A 19479-nucleotide genomic window follows, 5' to 3' on the forward strand; every position below is an offset into this window, starting at 1 on the left:
CTCTCGTCTCCTTCTCCGCATCTGTAAAATTACAACTTTGGACCCGGACCTCCAGGCCCCGAGGTGCTAATAAAATCCAGTCGCTCGATCGTTCATTTACTCGTTCGTTCGATCTTTTTTTCCGGATCTGACTCGCGCGTGTACAAGGTAGTATACATCGACACGGTATCGCGCGCTTCTTCGAGAGATGAAGACTTTCTTTGCTGATCGTTGGCCTCGTTGCCGCCAGATATATTTCAAGTCCGTCTGACTGTTTTATGAACTTGATAATTTTCAACGTCGAATATTTCACGGCATATAAATTCGACTGATCGCCGTCGCGTGACGGCGCGGCGTCTAAACGTGTAAGGTAAATGTCCCTATGGCCGACACCTATAAGGCCGACCCAACAAAAGAATGGCGTTGTCAAGCGTGACAAAAATAAATTCGATAAAGAGTTTCATACTGGTGGATAGCTTCATCCATGCACTTTCCAAAAATCGTAGGCTCAATCCATTCCGTCAAGTATTTTTCTAGATAGAGAAGAATAAAGGCGCACTAGTGCGTGCCCTCTCTACCGACCAGCTGTGTCCAATTTTGACCGGGCATGTCCCCATTACCGATTACCTTTTTTCAGAGCATGCGAGGCGGAGGTTTCAACCGAAAAGTAAACATAAAAATAAACATAAATCAATGATAAACATGATAAATACACATAAGTCATGAAAAGGTATTTTTATCAAGCCAAACCTGGACGACGACGACGACGACGATGGCGATGACGGTAACGACGGCGACTCTCCGCGCTTGGCAGCGTACGAGTCGCTGCTGAGCTGATAATTGCTCGCGCGTCGCCTGTCCATCCTGAACGAAGGGAAACGCTCGCGGTAACAACGGCTCGCACTGTGCCAGAGCTTACGCACGTAACCGGTACCGTGGACGTGGACGACACGGAGGGCCGCGCCGAGCTCGTGAATCGCCTCCCGCAGGTAACCGAGAACGTGATACGCGTGCGGCGACAGCAGACTGTCGTTGACGAGCAGGCGTTGTATATCAGCACGCACCCACACGTCACACTCAACACCACGGCGCCGCGACTACCGAGATCCCACATAGTACTGCCTCTAAGCGGATAACCTCACCGCAGCCGTCGGCTTCCGCAGCTTCGATGATACTGACGTTTACGTGTATGGTACTGGGGACATGCAGGCGTTTTGCTGTGTCTGACCTCGACCATCGAATAAATAAAAAAAATGACAGTTTTTGACTAATTTTTTTTTTCGAATATGGCAATCAAATTGTAACAAACCATTTAGCGCTCGGATTATTCCTTACAAAAGGATTTTGAACGAAATACGGACTATTTAGGCGACCGACAATTCCTAACCTCACTCTTAAGAATACGCGTGGATGGTGACGTGCGGCAAGAAATGCGAAAAAAAATATATTTAACTATTGTACTTACTCTGCACGTTATAATTATTTTGTACTGCACGAATTCCTGAATTTTTCCACTGCACTAATGAACGTGTTGTTGAATCAGCAGCCTCGTAAACAACGTTTCACGTCAAAAAAGTCGGTAGAGGGAACATGGTCGGCCATGGGGACATTTACCTTACTACGCGGATTTCACGCGGCAGATAAGGCGCATCAATAATGCAGAGTATTGCAGTGCCTTCTCCTCGCGGAAGGAGAAGAAGCGCTGCGGCGCTACATATATTATGCATTAGGCAAGGGAAGGAGCCGTGGGCGAATGAGCCAAGAAATAGAGAAAGAGAGAGATTTGCCTTGTTTTCGGATGAAAACCACGCCGACAGTTTCGCTAAATTCCAACGTCACCGCACGCTTATGAGAACATTGATTTCTCTATTTCCACCGAGGAGCGCTTTTTTAAAAATGTTTCAGAATATTTTATGCATAACGTTATGTGAGATCGTGTAATATCGAACATTGGGTGAGACGTCAATAATTAAAAACTATTATTATAAAATAAATTATTATAATATAAATAATTTTAAAAATAATAACATTGATGCGAAATGAAGAAAGATTAGTGGCAGAAAAACACCTAAAACTTTTAATTTAAACGAAAAAGATAACGCAAACTGCGTATTATAACAAGTATTACTAAAGACCCTGATGAGTTTTCCACGTTCTTTCGTCATGGAAACAATCGAAGCCAAGCGCGGATCGATGTTGCGAATTTCTCTGTCTCTCTCTCTTTCCCTCTCACTTCTTTTTTCTCTCTTACACTTTTTCCATTCGTGCGGGATGATCGCACACGGTATCGATTGATCTCTCGTCCATAATTGCCGTGATTGTTGCGCGATCACGTAACTTGATCTACGCGGCAGGATTGATCCATTATTACGTACATACATACACGCGCGTGTCCATATATATGTATGTGTGTGTGTGAGTATGCACGCGCGCGTACGTGTGCATTAGATTTTATTTGCCAAACAACAAAAAATTGATTGCGTCGCGCTACGCGCCAGTCGGGGATCAGTCGTTGCGTGCTTTTGCGGCGAGATTGTGCGATAAAGCGCCGATTGTAAGCTCGTCGGATAATGATAATCGCTCTTTTCCCAACTTGCGCAACGCGGCCTCGATCTGGTCGCTCTAATTTTTCTTTCGATGAGACGGAAAATTTTCTACAAACGCACTTTCATGACTTCGAGGAACTATATAATATGGATTCCATGATTACGTAAAGCGAATTTCCGAAATTAAAAATTGAGGAGAAATCGTGATATTTTTAAACTATCGATATTTTACTCGTCATTCTATGTTATATAATGATACGATAAAAATAAAAAATAAGCGAAAGCGATCTCTCAGAAAAATATAAGAAATTGTAAAGTACAGGCGGGGGCGTATCTGTGCTCCATTTTTTTTTTGATAATGAGGATTATTTTCTACGAACGGTCGGGACACTTTGTGACTTCGAGGAATTCTACGAATAAATTTTCAGACGAGAATCTGTGAATCCATGGATTGTGTTAAAGTGGATAATTCATAAGATCAAAGATCGAAGAGTGATGAATGAGATATATTTTAAACTATCGATATCTTGCTCAATGTTCGACATTACATTTTACGTAACGTGATGAAAATCGAAGATTTGCGGAAGCTCTATTAAAAAAAATATATATATGAGATTAAAAAAAAAAAAAAAACACGCGGGCGTGTCTACGCTCTAACGCACATTTGCTGCTTAGAGAACGGCGTGACTCTAAATAAGGTGATCCGCACCATTAAGGTTCTTAGGAAGAATCTCGCCGAGAACTGCGTCGTCCTTATCCGAAAGGAGCGGCCTCTCCGTGAGATGTTCGTTTTATCGTTAATTACGTGTCGGAGGGGCCTCGGCGTTCCGACAAACCGGTTTCCGGTAAACGGGCAGTCGCGGAAACGGATTTGGCTCATTTGCCAAGCGGACTTTACGCCTGTTTTACGTTACGGTTATACGCGCGGCGGGCAGGCACAGGAAAGGCGTGCGAACGGTCATTTCGCCGGGCGCAAACAGGCAGACTTTAACGATCGGTAATCGGTTTCTCCGGCAGCGCGCGCCGCGCCGCCCGGGACGTCCCGGCAAAAAGTTTAATGGCCAGGAAAAAAATCGCATTAACGATCCCACCGCCCGTCGTTGCCGTCGCCTTTTCCTCGCGAAAGGCGCTCGCCGAAGGTCGACCGCGCAAGGCGATGCAAATTGACAAAAAAAAAAAAGGAAGGGAACAAGCGAGGGATATGATCCCGGCCGATTCGAAACCGATTTCGGGCGGTGCTCCTCGATATTTTAGAACCGCGACGAGACAAGAAAAGTATGAGAGACTATACCGCGGAGAATTGGAAAAAAAATTCCATGTATTTTATTAAAATTTTCGAAGTATGTACATTCACGTATCCTGGGCATACCTTTTTTTATTTATATGTTTCACAGATTATTAAAAATTATAATTTAAGTACTTACCTTAGACAATTCTTGATCAACGTCCGACGATCAGCTTCGAAGACTGCTGATACCTATACGTAGACTATAATCGAGATCGACGAAAGAAAGAATCCTAACTAGGGGGATTAAATCGAAATTCTTGGGAAGCTTAGGAATCGTGGATCGGACAATCGATTTCGTTATTCGATTAGGCGGGGAATAATAATAATAAAAAGACACATGGGCGTAGCGTATACAGTTCAATATACATGCCTATATTGACTGCGTGTCTAAGTACATCGAATAAGGAATTCGAATCCCAGGATATTTAGCAATTACAGACGTAAATTAGGTGAGATGATGACTTCTCGCTACGCTGAGCGCGATTGTTGGTCGCGCCTCCACAAAAGAACGCTCGCTATTCGCGCGATACACGCACACAAACGCATCCTCTTTCTCTCTTTCTCTCTCTCTCTCTCGCCGTATACACCTAGATAACATCAAAATAAATCTATATCTCGCAAATAGCAATAATTCCGATCGAGAGGCTATGTACATGAATGGCGGACTAAAACGCACGCATTCTTCCTTTCTCTCTCTCTCTCTTCCTCATTCTCTCGCATACTCGCTGCCCTTTCTCTCTCTCTCTCGCGCGCGCTCTCTTTCTCTCTTAATAATCGTAAACTAATTACTCCATCATTTACATACATACAGTTATCTTGTAGCGCGTTTTCACGCGCAACTACGTCAAAACGATTTCTTTTGTCGCTTTTGCACAATCGCAAACTCGCGGGACCGAGCGGCTCCGCTGTCTCCACAGGGAAAAATTGCAGAAGTTTAGGCGTATAAGTTTTTACAATCCTGATCTCACACTCGCTCTCTTGTTTTGGCATTCGCAACCGCTCTCCTCGAGACATTCGCGTCGCTGCGCGTCGTCGTCGCTTCTGTTCCTTGCCCCGTCAGTCTTATTCCACGGGGGGGAGAAGCACAAATCAATTCGGATCGGATCCGATCGATACCGAGACTGAACAGGAAATATACGCAAATATTATATAAATCAAAATAAAATGAAGATCGAATACTTTGGCTGGCGAGACGTAACGCCTGGAGTGGCTTATTTTCGTGTTGAAAGTTTACGTTTTCCGTAACGAAATTAAAATAGGCGTCGGAGATTAATACGTCCTCACCTTTCTGAATGTTTCTAAAAATAGCGCGCGGCAAACCGCGCGATCTTCGAAATAAAAGGAAGTACACGGCACTTTATCTCTTTTCGAGTCACGCTATAAGATCATTAAATGTTCCGTGTTACGTTATGTCTCGCCTATGGCCTCGCTCGTTTACGGTTTCATCCCCTCGGTTGAATCGCCCGTTCCGCAATCGTCTCGCCGTGGCGAAAATCTCGGGCATTTGCGCGAGACGCAAACGCCGAGGCGTCGAACGCGCTCGTTATTCGAACGGCGCTTTCGCGAGAATAACGCTGGAGCGCTGTGCAGCGGATTTAACGACCGCGGCGCACTTTTGGACGCGATGCAAATTAAAGGCTTCATTAGCGCCGTCGCAAGAAACGCTGACGTCACGCGCGCGCCGGAGTTATTAGGCGAGAATGCGCATACGCCTTTTCCGTGTACTCGTTTCCGACAGCCGAGCGCAAGTGGTGCGACGGGAGAGAGGGCGGGGGGAAAAAAAGGAAAAAAAGTCAGCCGCGGTTTTCCTCGGCTCTCTGCCTCGAGCGCGAAAATCCAAAGATCGGTAGAATAATAACGGTATATTATCACTTTCGACGGTGCGGTAAAATTCGTCGACCTTGCGGCTGCGCGAAAGGGGTAATTTCGAGTGCCCCTCCTCTGCCAATTAGCATTCCTCTCGATATTAACGCCAATCGCGTTAATTTCCCGCGCGCCTGTGAAAACTCGCCGATCGCGCGCAACCCCGCGATTGCGGATTGCATTATCGCGAAAATTGTGTCATTGCCAATTCTCCCCCTCGTAATAACGTAAATAAATATCGCGCGTTAATTACTTTTGGCTTCGCGTATCGCCACTCTTTTGAGAATCATATTACGCTAATTGAGGAGCACTTTTCGAAATGTACGCGCATTTCCGCCCAGGGACGTATCTCTCTCGAGCTCGCTATGTGCCGCAATGAACAATTTGCAACGTGCGCCCCGAAATAAACGCGACAATTCCTCTCGTATCTTCAATCGCTACTTTGTCAGAAAAATATTAAGTTTCTCGCGTCCGGACTTGAAAATTTTCAATGGCGCGCACCTATCTTAAAAATAATTTTTAAAATCTACGACAATTTTACATCTCCAAAATTATTTCCAATAACGTGCGTCGATTTTACTGACCGAAGAGACCAATCATCCAGATACGTGCTATAAGGGTACACGACTTGATCGTAGAGCTATGTAAGGAAGATTTCCGCGGTAGACGACGATCGCAGCTGCGCACCGGCGCGATTTCCGGTTTCGCACACGCGCGCTTCACAAGATACACTTCTATTTACAAAGATAAAGAACATCGGATCTTTACCATGGTCTCCACATGCCCTCCTCATCCTTGACCGGCTGCTGGCCGACTGGCGACGGGGAAGGCATGCCGACGGCGACCTCGCTGTCCGCGTGACTAGACGGTCTATCTTCGTGGACGATGGGACCGCCGGTCTCGGTCGGTAGACGGGCCTGCTGCTGGTGTTGCTGCTGCTGCCGCAGATGATGGTGATGATCGACGACGCCGGAGTGCGTCGAGTTTCTCGAGCTGGCGGTCTTCATCTTCTTGGACGTGGTGGTGAAGTCGAGCGGCTGCTCCGGCTGTTCCATCCGCGGGCTCTTGCTGGGCTTCAGGCCACCGGTAGGATCCTGCCACTCCTGGCCGATGTCCTCGTGCGGTCGCTTCGCCAGCTTATCGGTTGCCTTGAGCAGCGACATGTTGGTCGCCGCCCAGATCGCCGTTGGTGGATTCGGGCCGATGCTGATGCCGTTCGCCGCGGCTGCCGCCGCCAGTTGCACGTAGTGGCTCGGCAGCAGGAAAACCACTTGGCCGTCCGGCAATCGGGAGGGTATCACCTGCACCACGGAGAGCATATTGGGATTCTGCTGCGACGTGGACGCCTGATCGACCGGCAGGCCCGACGGATGATGCGGATGGTGTGGGTCCAACGTCGCCGGGTTCACCTGACTGAAGGCGGAGGTCGGCCGGCTGCTGTTGTTGTTCTCGTCGCCGGCGGTAGTACTGCTGTCCGGCCGTGCCGCCTCCACCATCTCCGGGATCTCGGACTTGATCAGGCCGGCTGGCGTGAGCGCGGCGCTGCAATGCGGCCCGACCGGCACGTGGTGGTCCAGCGGGCCCGGGCTCGTCGTTCCCGCCACGCGATCCGTCACGCTGCCCGGGCTGCTGCCCAGGCCGCTGTCCGGCCGCGAGCCCAGGTCCAGGTCAAGCTCCGACACGCAGCTGTCGAGGTGGCGAAGCAGCCGCTGCTTCACCGCCGGGTCCATCGGCGTGGTGTTGCCCGTGATGATGTCTGGCGCATCGAGATAGCGACTCACCTGAAACACGACAACGACACCAACGATGTAGATGCCGGTCCATCGGTAAACGCGCGCGCCTCGTGCGGTTGAATAATGCTCGCGATCATTAGAATTTCATGCAAACGCACGCGAGCGGTCACGAAACCGAGACATTGAGCGGCGCCCAGGAACTGACGTCGTTCAAAAGGGAACGATCGAGCTTCTCGCGACAGCCAATCTGCGAACAATACCACGAGTGGTGGAGGGACGATTTTTGCGAGCGGGTAACGCCAGCGATGAACAAACATTTGCGCGAGTCAACGCCGGGAAAATATATTGTGCGCGCTGGAAATTCCGCTCTCGACCACGGGCGCGGGATCGCGCGCGTCAGTCATTATCGACCGCCAGACGTAATTGAATATTTCGCTCTTTAATCCGCACGGTATGGTCGAGTAACGGGCGCCGCGTGATTATTTGTTGCCCGGTACCCGCGGTACCCCTCCCAAGCTGCGCGCGACCTGGACGGACCCCCGCGCGCTGGCCCGTAATTTATTTTCGTACGTGTCGGCGATAACAACCGGCGCGATAAAACGCTCTTTAACCCGTTGGTCGGGTGGAGCTGCGACGACGCAACTGCGCGAACTTTTCGCGGCCAGTTATTATCGCCGCGAATCACTAATTAACGCGCGCTTAGAGCGGCCCGCTGATTAACGTGCTGCGCGCGGAAGATAATCAGGCGGGATTTTATAATAATGCACCGGCGGGGTTCGATATTTCGAGATAATTAAAGAGGAAGATTGAATTGCGCATTAGACGAAATTTTGCCGCAAGAATTTAAGATAACCCGTGTGCGAGGGCGTATCTTCGACGAATTCGGATAGAGTTTTCTCAACGCGCCAACGGATATGTCTTCGCATTTTTATTCGAAAGTCGGGAAGAAATTTGAGAAATCGTAACGTGGATCTGTGGAATTTCAAAAACTGGGAAATAATATCCGTGAATTATATCGCATTTTAATCGATGTACGGTGCGCGCGAAAAACGATGAATCGTCGAAAAAGTCAGTAGCGCGCGACTGTTACGACACGAGGTCGCGGTAGACCGGAAGAGGGCCGAATTGCGAGTGGAAGCGGCGGCGATTCGGGCGGAAGCGGCGCGATTGATCTCTAATCGCGTAGCGTATCGCGCGCTATATTTCACACGGCGGCGTATCGAGCGCGCGTTGCTTCGCCGGCGAAACTATCGTCGCCGTTGCCGCCGCGCCGCCGCTGGCGGCGGACAATAATTCTGCGGCGAGCCGCGAACGCGCGCGAGAGAGCTTTTATGGGTCGCTGCTTCAAAATAAAGCAACCGAATCCCGCCGCTACCACCGCCGCCTCCCGCTGGAAAGAGACGACTTCGGGGAGAAAGATCGCGTATCGAGCAGATATCCGCGAATGTGGGTTAATCGCACACGTCAGCAATTAGGAGAAACGAAATTCGCACTTTCGATCTTATTATGCATGTGTATGTTTCTAAAGGGTCATAAATTAACCCTCCGTCTGTATACGCGGGTCTACGGCGTCCAAATCAAAATGACATCTGCTCGTAACTGCAAAACTGGCGAGCCTGCCAGAAAATATTAAATAAGCGATGGTTATCAAACTGACTTCAAATTCGTCAACTACAATGTAGATAGACGTACGTTTCGTGATTTTTTTCAGATTTTTTTTAATACTTTAAAGTAGAGAAAAATAGCGTCAAATGTGAGACCCTGCACAGAGAATGCAAATAAACTGTATAAGTACAAACGGAGAATTAAATTAATACCAAAGAAAAGATGATAACGATCGATACTCTTTAATGTACGTAACTACTATATTTTAAGAATCGGTTTCTTTACAGAATATTTATATGTGTTCCACGTAAAAGAGAAATCATCTCTATGCGTGGGTGGTTTTTGACCTGGTTTTCGCGTATCTCTCCCTCTCAAAGTGAATCGTGCCGTTCTTGTATTTCAGGAATATATACATATATACATACACACGCGATCCTCAGACCCTTTGACAAATTCGTAGTCTGTCTCAAAGAAAATTCGACGACAATTCATCGAGCGTGTCTGGGCCAACTTTTAGCTTCAGAATTAAAATTCCGTTAAAGTAAGATCCGCTTCGAAGAAACCGAAGAGTTTATTATATATGATTGCAGATGCGCTTTAGAATTCCTCGGGGAACCCATTAATTTTCATGCGCATGCCGATCTCCCGGAGTTTCCGGAAAACGTCGATGTTTCGAGGTTTCGCCGCGCCCGTTTCCCGTTTTACTTTTCGACATTGAGAGAGGCAGGAACGAACGACGAATAGCGCGTTTCGCGCTCGCAGAGACGAGCAGAAATGTTACAATACTTTCGACGGGCGAAACGAGATCCCGAGGGGAGGATGGGAAGGACCGCGGGCAATGGCAGGACATGTCGCCTTGGTCGACCGTCGGTTTTATAAGACCATAAAGTTTGCCCCGCAGGGACACTCGCTCCTTCGTTCTCACTCTCCGTCTTTTCTTTCTTTTCTTCTTTCTTTCCTACCTTGCCTCGTATATCACACGCGCCGTGATTTCGCCCGGGCGGCGTTCAACTCGTCACCCGAAATTTCAGACACGCTCTCTCGACTCTCCGAAACACAGGGAGCGTCGCGAAATTTGATCCCCCCCTCCCCTCCTACCCGGATCTATTCAGCAATTGAAATTAAAAGATTTTACATTCTGAGAGAGGAGTTTCCCAACCCGGGAATCTCCGCACGAAGTTGGTGAATTGACTCCAGGCTTGTTTTTGCATACAGACTATTTAATGAACGAAAGCGCGAAAATATAATAAATAGAAGACATAATTTTGAATATATTAAGTTTTGAGTTTCGTGTTACATATGCTCTGTATTAAATAACAATTTTCTTATTAATATACGAGGGCTCATCGAAAACTTTCGGGGCTATATTATTCTAAACTTGATACCGCGCGTGGTGACACTGGAACAAAACTACCTTCATATATCAATAATCCAATGCATACCAATTCTTTTTACCGCGCTCCAAAACGACTGGAGAACGTGTAACGGCCAATTTTGTGACATCCTCTTTAAGAAACGGCCGCGGCTTCTCCTCTTTATCAATGGGAGACTTCTTTTCACGTAAGTTTCTCGAGATTTGAAAGTGATCAAGAATGATAAGCGACTAAGTGAGAACTGTAAGCAAGTCCGACGTTGCTATTCCGATTTATTCTATTGTCGCAAGAATGGAAAGTACTACTGCCGCGCTTTTCCTTAAAGAGGATGTCACGGAATTCGCGTTGTATGTTTTTAAGCTCCCGGGGCTGCTGCCTGTCCAACTGCACAATTGATTCAGCATTTCGAAAGTCTCTTAATTACTTTTCTCAAGTTTGACGTGAAATTCCGATAGCGCGCTTTTATCGCGCAATTAAAGAAATATCTACCCGTGCCGTATCCTAGCTAGAGTACATATCAAATTATAGAACGTGAGAACGTTTACGTAGAACGCTACTGGTCCATATCGGTGTGTGTACGCAGAAGACCTTGGCCTTGGATGGCTGTCATCGTTGCGTTGCGCAGTTGCGCGCGGAATAATACACGTGTAATGCAATCTCAGAATTCTTCAATCAGCACTCGTATGTGTGTGCCCATGTGTACCATATATATGAAACATTTATTTGATAAAATAATTATCCGCGGGTACGGGGTAAATACGATTTTGTAAGAGTTGCGATAAAATTTGAAAAGCAATTTCGTAAGAATTAAAATAACAGCTATATATTACAGTGATTACTCTTCGACGTAAGACCGCAGAAGATTAAAACTCCTCGAGTATACGTCCTGCTCTCACACGCGTGATTTTTCAACGAGAATAACTTCCCAATTTGTGTGTTCTCCCTTTGACGCATAGTTACTCCTAGCACGCGCGCCTCGTGTGGGCTGCATCTTTCCAGCGGTGATATCCTAGCGCCGGGAAGTCGGCGACTTTATCGGTGAGCATTCTGATAAGGCGGTCGCACGACAGGTACAGCGCGCACGGCCGGGCTTTGTATCGTGACAAGTGCGCTTTGTCGAGGCGAGCGAGCCGACAATCGACTCGACGCGACGCCTCGAGTTCTGCGGCACGTTTGTGCCGCGCCGTACCGATGAAGATATACGACGTATTATATGCTGCGGCGCGACGTATCGCGCCCCGTACCGCCTAGACAAGGCCAAAGTTCGGAAAAAAAATTTGTTCCGAGCAACAGATTTTTCTAGGGATACCCCGTAAGTTGGATTATTGCATAATACTGTAATTATTTAATACAATGCATTGCGAAAGACATAAGTTGTGCAATGGCTCATGAACAATAAAATGCTACGGTTTTGATAAATAAATGTTAAATTTATACGTAACAATAGGTTTCTGTAAAATTGTAATGCTTCTCTCTTTAACCGTACGATATTTTCGGTAAAAATTTTTCCATTTTTGGCATTTGCTATATGCAGAGATTGATTTTGGTCACACAATTCCACTTTGCGCCCGGGTCTTCGCGCGCAGAAACCGAAAACTAAAGGCTCTTTCCCTCCCCCTCTTCCCCGATCGGGCGACTACCTGACTCGACCAGGAGATCCGACCACAAGGTTTCATCCGGCAAATTCTGGGCGATGGGCACTTACGGGGTGTCCGCTTTCAACGAGTTTCCCCTGATTTCGCGACTGGACGTTCCTTAACGAACGAGCGATTGAGCTTCGCTGGAGTCACGCGAGACTCCCCGGCGACAACCCGATACGTTAGATACCTATCGTCGTCGTGGAGATAGAACGGGCGCGGGGAAAGGAGGGGACGGAGGGCAGGGTGGTTTCGGGTGGGTTCTTCTTCCACCGGGTAGAAATCCCTCTCCGCCGTGTAACACGAACCAGTTCCGCCGAGTTCTCCGATTACACGCTCCTCGGTGTACGCCGGGGACGCGTTGGAATTTTTTCACCACCCTCTCCCACCGCTCCCTCATCCCCGTCCGCGTTCCTTTCCCGTGCTAACCCGTGACGAAACGTGCGGAGTATAATGGTAAACGTGACGCAAAACTCGCGTTTTTCCGCATCGTAGTCGGCCTCGCCGATGTGGTCCTCGTTTTATTTTCTCGAAGGTATACGGGCGTATCGATCGGGATTTTAAAACGAGAAAGATATGTTCTTTTAAAGCAAATTTTCTCTTTCACATTAGTAAAACTAAAATTTCAACGGCTGTGATAATTCATAAAAGTTGTAACATTTTCCCCTTCGTGGATTATTAAAAATATAATATCGCGTCGCGCTCTCCTAAGGTATAAAAGTGTCCCTTACCTCTCTGGAGCAGTCCTGGTATCCTGCCTTGTACCTGGACAGACCGGGCTGAGCGAGCGATCTCTGCCGCTGCAGATGCCTGACCGTAAGCTCCAAGATATCGGCTTTCTCGAGCTTGCTGTGCTTGGTGTTCTCCAGGCGGGCGCTGTCAAGGATGAGCGCCTTCAGCGCCGCCAAGGACTGGTTGATCCTTGCTCGTCGTCGTTTTTCCATTAGTGGTTTGTTAGCCTGAAAAAGAGAGGGCAAGAAAACGATCTTTAATACGTCTATCAACAACGTGACCGGTAATACGCGGATTAGAACACACAACAATTATCCGTCGGACATTCGCATGATCCGAAGTACGCGTCGCTATTCCAGAGATTATAAGTATGTTTTTGATGTTCTTTATGTTAAAAAAAAAGTAGTAATAACTTGAAACAGCTTTCATCCGAGCTCCTAGCGCGCGAACGTTCGCGGTTTAACGACAGTAGGTCAACGTGTTGCCTGGATGGAACACGCTCCTCTATCCTAGCCGGAGTACACTATTTCTTTTTTTTGCGCGCGCGCTTCGCGGAAGAGGTGATTTACGAGGAGCCGCCGGCGATGAGCGTGACGAGCGAGCGGGCGAAACAACGGCGGGAGAATGACACGGACCATTCGAGAGAGAAGAGAGAGAGACAGAGAGAGAGAGAAAGGCAAACGCGTCGAGTGCCGAGGTCCGGACAAAACTATCGAGAAGTATCAACCTATTTCGCGCGCTTCCGCGTCTCTCTTTTTCCCTTAGCTGGGGATCCAGGGTGCGCGCGGAGCCCGGGTGGTCGATTTTACGGGGACACTACCGGTTCTAGATCGAGCGTAAGCAGGTTTTAAGTCCGGATAAGGTATACGAGAGCCGGCTTCTCGTTTTCCTCCTCCGTTTCTTTTAGTCGACTTCCATCCCTTCAGGAACGCGGTACTACCCTTTCGCGCGTTCTCGTCTCGTTTCCCATTTCAGTCTCCAGGAAAGTTCAAACGTAGCTGTGGCGGCAACGATGGATGTCACATCATCCGAGCCTGAAATATCGAAGTTCTTGCCGCTGTAGGAAGAAACGGGAGGTACGGCCTCTCTCGTAGGCCGGTTCTTTACGAGCGTCTCAACGTTCCGAATAATCTTCCACTTCTTTTTTGTGGCTCTTTCGAGTCTCTCAACTCACTGGCGGTGTGCCGACGTCGGTCGCGTCGCTCACTGAGAGAGACGCGGGTCGAGGAGGGAGGGGGGCAATCTCCGACGACGCGAGATGCGCGACAGTCGTAGATGAGCGGAGATAGAGCCGGATAAAGTGGATCAGACTAAAACGGATGACGGAGGAGGTTGAAGGCGCACACGCACCGGGTGTCTCGGAAGCTCACGTCAGCGGCAAATTTACTTCTCGCGCAGGTGCTACGCGTGATAATTTTGCCGGACGCACTAATCGTTAATCTATCGAGACGAGGAACGTGGAGTGTGGAGTAGAGGCGAGAGCGAGATCGCGAAGCGACGTTTAGAGGAGAAAGGAGATACGGAAAGGGAGACGCAGGAACACAAAAAGCAAAACGCCGACGTTCCACGTGGGAAGAGGATAGCGTGCGAAATGGCGAGGCCGGACCGGCAAAGGCACGTCCGCCGCCGAGGCGGGAGACGACAGATATTCACGGCGTGGAACGAGAGAAGACTGCGTGCCAGAGAGAAGAGAGAGAAAGAGAAAGAGAGACGGCGAGGTCGTCGGATGAAAAGAAGACAGCGGGTATCCCCCTGTGAGAGACGAAGGTAGCGAGCTACAGAGCGCCACGCGGAGAGAGAAAGAGAGATGAGAGACACGGCGATAGATACGGGGCGGACGAGAGAGCGACGGAGATGGAAGTCGCGAGCAGAAGCGACGCGCGGAACGACGAAGACGGGCAAAGTCGGGCTCTAACGAGAAAGGGGAAGGGGGGAGAATTGCGACTACCGCGCGCGAGAGAGCGACGGAGAGACGGTCGGCGAGAGGGATAAGAGGCGAGGACGCGTGCGGAGCGAGCGGGGCACCGCAGATACGTCGAGGGCGACGAAGAGTAAACCGAGAAGGTGGGATCGAGGGAGGAGGTCGGGGAGGGAGGAGAAGAGGAGGAGGACGACGAGGCGAAGTCGGCGCGGTGCGTTCACACGGGAGCGCCGCGACGGGTAAACAAACGAGCGAGCCGCCGCGCGGTCATGCGTATTCGTGTGCGTGCGTACGTGGTCCGCGCGCACGCGTGTACGTGTGTGTGTGCGTGTGCACGCGCGTGTCATCGCCGCCGACCGGCACGGCACTCTTGCTCTGTCGCGTCCTTCTATTATTACGAGAGGCGCGCATGAAGGGCGGGCGATGGACGCGCGGAGGGAGAAGGGGGAAGACGCGCGTCTGTCGACGATGGACTCTCGTGCGGGCCTCGTTCGCTCATCTAGAAGTCTAGATGTATCTCTCTTTGTATGTGTGTGTGTACGTGTGCATGCGTGCCTGCGGGTGAAACGGGAGAGGAATTTTGTAATAGAGGCGTTTAAATTACGCCTCGGCGATTCGGAGGCTGAAACTGGGTTAGTCGTGGACCATTTGCTCCCTCTTCCTTTTCCTTTCGCTTCGATTCGCACTCCTTGAACGAAAGCCGACGACGCTCGCAATCGGTAGAAGATTTAAAAGGTATCGTTGGCGCTTGAAGAATCTATTCTTTCGATAAAAAAAATTCTCGCTAATAAAAGACTGACAAATATTTTAATCGTTGGAAGAAGCGCGAATTATCAGTAACGTCGAGTTTCGCCCTCTTCGCTTTATCATTGTTTTTTTTTTTAGAACGTTAATTACTGCTCGTCGCAGACGACCTTTCTTTCAAAGAAAAGGAATTTTTCCGCTTCAATTCCACCGCTCCTCCGATAGCCACCGAAAAATTGTAACCCCTAAGATAATTCCCGCGCACTATCGTGACGCTCTTTCAGTTGGCGTGACTTAGAAAGATAGGCGCGCGCGGAAAAAGAGAAGGGAGATAAAGGGGAGACAAGCTGCGAGCGAGGCGCGGCGCGGCGCGGCGTGACGGCGTGACTTTGACGGTGCCGCCGATTAGCGCGTTACGCGCGATAAATCACATTCTCGTTGTTTGCGACTTCGCGTCACGTACGGCGACAGCATTGTGAATCAGCATCGACGTGCGAACCTCGCCGGAATTTTTTTTTTCAACCAGACTGTTTTAACACCAGTCATCGCTAACAGTGGGTCGGTCACGGCCATTTTTTTGGTGCATTGTGCACATCGAAGCTAAGGCCATACGATTCATAGATGCTAACGCTTTTTAAATACAGACTTATAGCAAATTGGTTTCATATGCAACACGTGAGGATTGAACAGCGTTATTTTTAGCAAGAATTAATCTATGTTAATCGCAAATCTCAACACCGCCAAAAAATATTGAGGCTGACGCTTAATAGTGTTCCTAATTAATACAAATTTATTCGACAGTTTTATTTTTATTTTTCATTATTGATGCATAGATGTTTCATAAAGAGCGTTAAAATTATTTCGCTACTTTGGAATCGTTTTTAAAAGACAGGGTTAAAGTTTTTTCTTTCAAGGAAATTCGGTAAGCTCAAGTCGCTTCTTTTTGAATTCTGGAGACGTAATCGTCGCATGTCCGTCCATTGCATTGTCATATTCGGGCACGTCGTCGCCTTCGCTTCGCATATGATAAATCGATTAAAATGCGCGAACCAGCGGCAACGAGCGACAGGTAATTAAGCCAGGCATAACGACGATCCGTTAAGTGCCGTCAATTAAGCCGTCGCCCGACGACGACCGGCGTCCACCGCGTTTCCTCCTTCCTCTTTCGTTCTTTTCCTCCTTTCCCTTCTCCTCTCCCATCAGTTTCGAAATCCTGCGAGGCTTTATTGACCTCGGTGGATCAACAGCGTCCTTTTGAAATTCCTTTAACCGCCCGCTCCGATAACGCGATAAAAATTACGAATTTCTTATCACGAGAAGAGAGAGAGGAAGTTTTCTGAATGAACCTAGGAAATTCTCTCACGTTTATATAAAAGCCATTGTTCAATCCTCGGACCTCGCACTTCGATCTACTAGGCGCTCCAACTAATGTCTTTAAGTATAGTTCGATTACAAGATTTAAAAGTGTTGGTGGAATCTTTTGTATTTTCATTCATAGCATCGCTATCCGTGAGGTTAATTATTTTGCTTCCTTCCCCGGTTGTTTATCCGGACTACGTGAATGAGCGAAGGAAAATTCCTCAACGCAAGAGAAAAGATAAATCGAAAACAAGACGCGACAGAGTAGGAAGTTAACATTAAAATGTTATAATTTATATTATTCGCCTTTGTGTGTGTTTGAGATGAAGCGGATTAAGATGTAAAATATATCTTGTAGCCAAAAATTAAAAAAGAAATATACAACTACACTACATACAAGAATAATATATATCCATAAAAATCAATTATTGACATGTAATCTATCATAATTTCTTATTTAATATGCGTACAATTTGTCTCCTTTTAATTTTTTGTCATATCGTCCATTTAAAACGAAAAGACTCCGAGATTTCAGATTGTAAAAAAAAGTTTTGGTTACAAAAAAAGATCGTGTTAAAAAGTTTTTCACCTAAAATTCCTGCGTTATTAAGCACGCATTCGCGACGCGCGTGTCTTCCGCCGCGAATCCACTCCGCTAATAAAGACGAGTGCACGAAGTTACGCCCTTTCGTCACCGTGGAAACTTTCCTAATAGGATACCGCCGCTCGCGCTCCAGGCGCGCTCGAGCGAACGTACTCTCACACGCAACGTGGATCGCCTTAAAAGGGCACCTCCTAGCCGCATTTGACGCACGTGTACACCGCGGGATTCACGCGCGAGTACTCTCGGTACACGGAATTTCGCGGAGCGAGCGCGAAACCGTGAAATCGCGCGTTAATCTCCGATTATTTTTATTTAAGAATTCATGAATATATTTCGGTGAATATTCCGTGCAATTTGAGCAAGGAGCGCGGGAGTTAAAGTTATCCAAATGTTACGTCGTAGTTGCAGATGAAAAATTCTATACGCGCGGCAAATACAGCGTGGTCTTTAGATGACGCGTGATCCCGCCACATTTCCGAACCGGCGAATTAATTGGATAAACTGAATTACAGTTACTTTTTTTTTGAACGGCGCCGACCACGCGGGCGGGGGCGTCCGGACGATCTGTATGATAACCGCTCGTAAATACGTCCAATTACTGCAAATTGGCGTCACAAGGCTCTCCGACACGCATCGTTCGTCGTTCGTGCCGCGACGTGCCCTTGCGACCTGCTGCGTTTTGCCGCACGGCAAGGAGAAACAAGGAAATTCATTTGTCACGTGCTCTCCTAACTACAATTTCGCCATATAATTCGAGAAGGATTGAGAGAACGATTGCTATATACTTTTAGATTTGTTATCTCGACGTAGACAATGTCAATTATGCAAAGAATTATGCCACCAAGTGCGACGACGATACGATCTGTTCTAACGTGTCGAATTTTATCTCCTCTGACGGTACATTTTAATCTCGCCTGTGTCGGCACGCGTATCTCGCCGCTTAATAGCTCAACGGTTCGTGTATGTAGCGCGTTTCGCTGCGATTTTAACGGCGCGCCCACGTGGGGAGCGATATCAGTTTTATGCCTCGCGCGGCGTATCTATTGCCACCGCAACCGCGCGCGCTTTTTATTTTTTTATTTTTTTTACGATCCGGAAACGAGCGAAGGTCGGACCTTCGAAATCCGCGGTCCTGCAGATTCTGTCGCGTTGCAAAACTGACACACTTCGCAGAGATTAGAGAGAGGATAACAGAGTTGTTAGAAGTAACGCCGAGCTGGCGCTCCTTTTTGCCGCAAGTTTTTAATCGCCAACTTTTCCTGGAGTCATGCTGAACGCCGCGACTCGCAAGTCGCAACGTTGTCTCTTCCTTTAGATTCTTTATAATTCGACGTATAAAAAATACAAAAAGTATCTTGGAAACTTGATCTATTTTTGTAATATAAATCCAATATTATATTAAATATAATTTATTTGATATTTTCTTTGCAAAATATTAAATAGGGGTAAAAAAGAAAACTTTCAGCTAAAGTAAAAAGTATTATAATACGTAGATATGCATTTGGTAAATCAAATTAAAGCTAAGAGGAAAAGTGAGAGTTAATTTTCCAGAGAAATAGTCCATCTACTTTTTTCGCAACAATGCATTTCATGTTTATCTAACGCGAATATTGTACTGCCGTGCTTTCCGTATATTTGGAGGCCCAACTGACAAATCAGCGAATTCTCACATATAGGGTTTGGACGACAAGCGGTTGTGTAAACGACGCACGTGTCCAGTATCGGGTTCGCGTCACAACAGCGAACTCACCATCGCAGATTAAGTGCGCAGGAGGTAGAAATCGGGAGGTAGGGTGAGTTGCGTTCTGGGACGCGTGGTCGCGTGCGCTGCGCTGCAAGGGGTGAGTGTCGCACCCCCGCACGTTCGACTTCTCCTTTTTCTTTTATTCTTAAAATCTGTGATTAAATGATCTTTACGTGCTTGCGCTGCAATTTCCATTCTAAATTCTACTCTCACTCGCACCCCACCCACACGTCTACATACATTTTCCCTAATTAATTTCAGGAACATTAACGCTAATATTTGAGATCCTATAATATGTATGAGGAAATAATATCCTTTCTTAAAAATTTGTTACTCGGTTTCAGAGGTTGA

General features: G+C 47.7%; 1 protein-coding gene and 1 long non-coding RNA gene across 2 annotated transcripts in view; both read right to left on the bottom strand.

Moving 5' to 3' along the window:
* Window positions 1-335: 335 nt before the first annotated feature.
* Window positions 336-1593, bottom strand: LOC112463512. The gene is made up of 2 exons (XR_003041802.1): window positions 730-1593; window positions 336-606 (listed from the first exon to the last, which is right to left on the bottom strand). It is a non-coding gene; the product is annotated as an uncharacterized LOC112463512 (long non-coding RNA).
* Window positions 1594-4164: 2571 nt separating this feature from the next.
* LOC112463513 (protein deadpan-like) overlaps window positions 4165-19479 on the bottom strand; it is a 16726-nt gene continuing 1411 nt past the window's right edge. Inside the window, exons 2-3 of the mRNA XM_025029939.1 lie at window positions 12756-12983; window positions 4165-7457 (exon numbers count right to left, since the gene is read on the bottom strand). Coding sequence (XP_024885707.1) covers window positions 6441-7457; window positions 12756-12983 — 1245 coding nt within the window. The 3' untranslated portion in view covers window positions 4165-6440. The remainder of the gene's footprint in view (window positions 7458-12755; window positions 12984-19479) is intronic.

This window comes from Temnothorax curvispinosus, unplaced genomic scaffold (genome assembly GCF_003070985.1).
Source record: "Temnothorax curvispinosus isolate PA1 unplaced genomic scaffold, ASM307098v1 QBEX01013395.1, whole genome shotgun sequence".
NCBI classification, from domain to species: Eukaryota; Metazoa; Arthropoda; class Insecta; order Hymenoptera; family Formicidae; genus Temnothorax; species Temnothorax curvispinosus.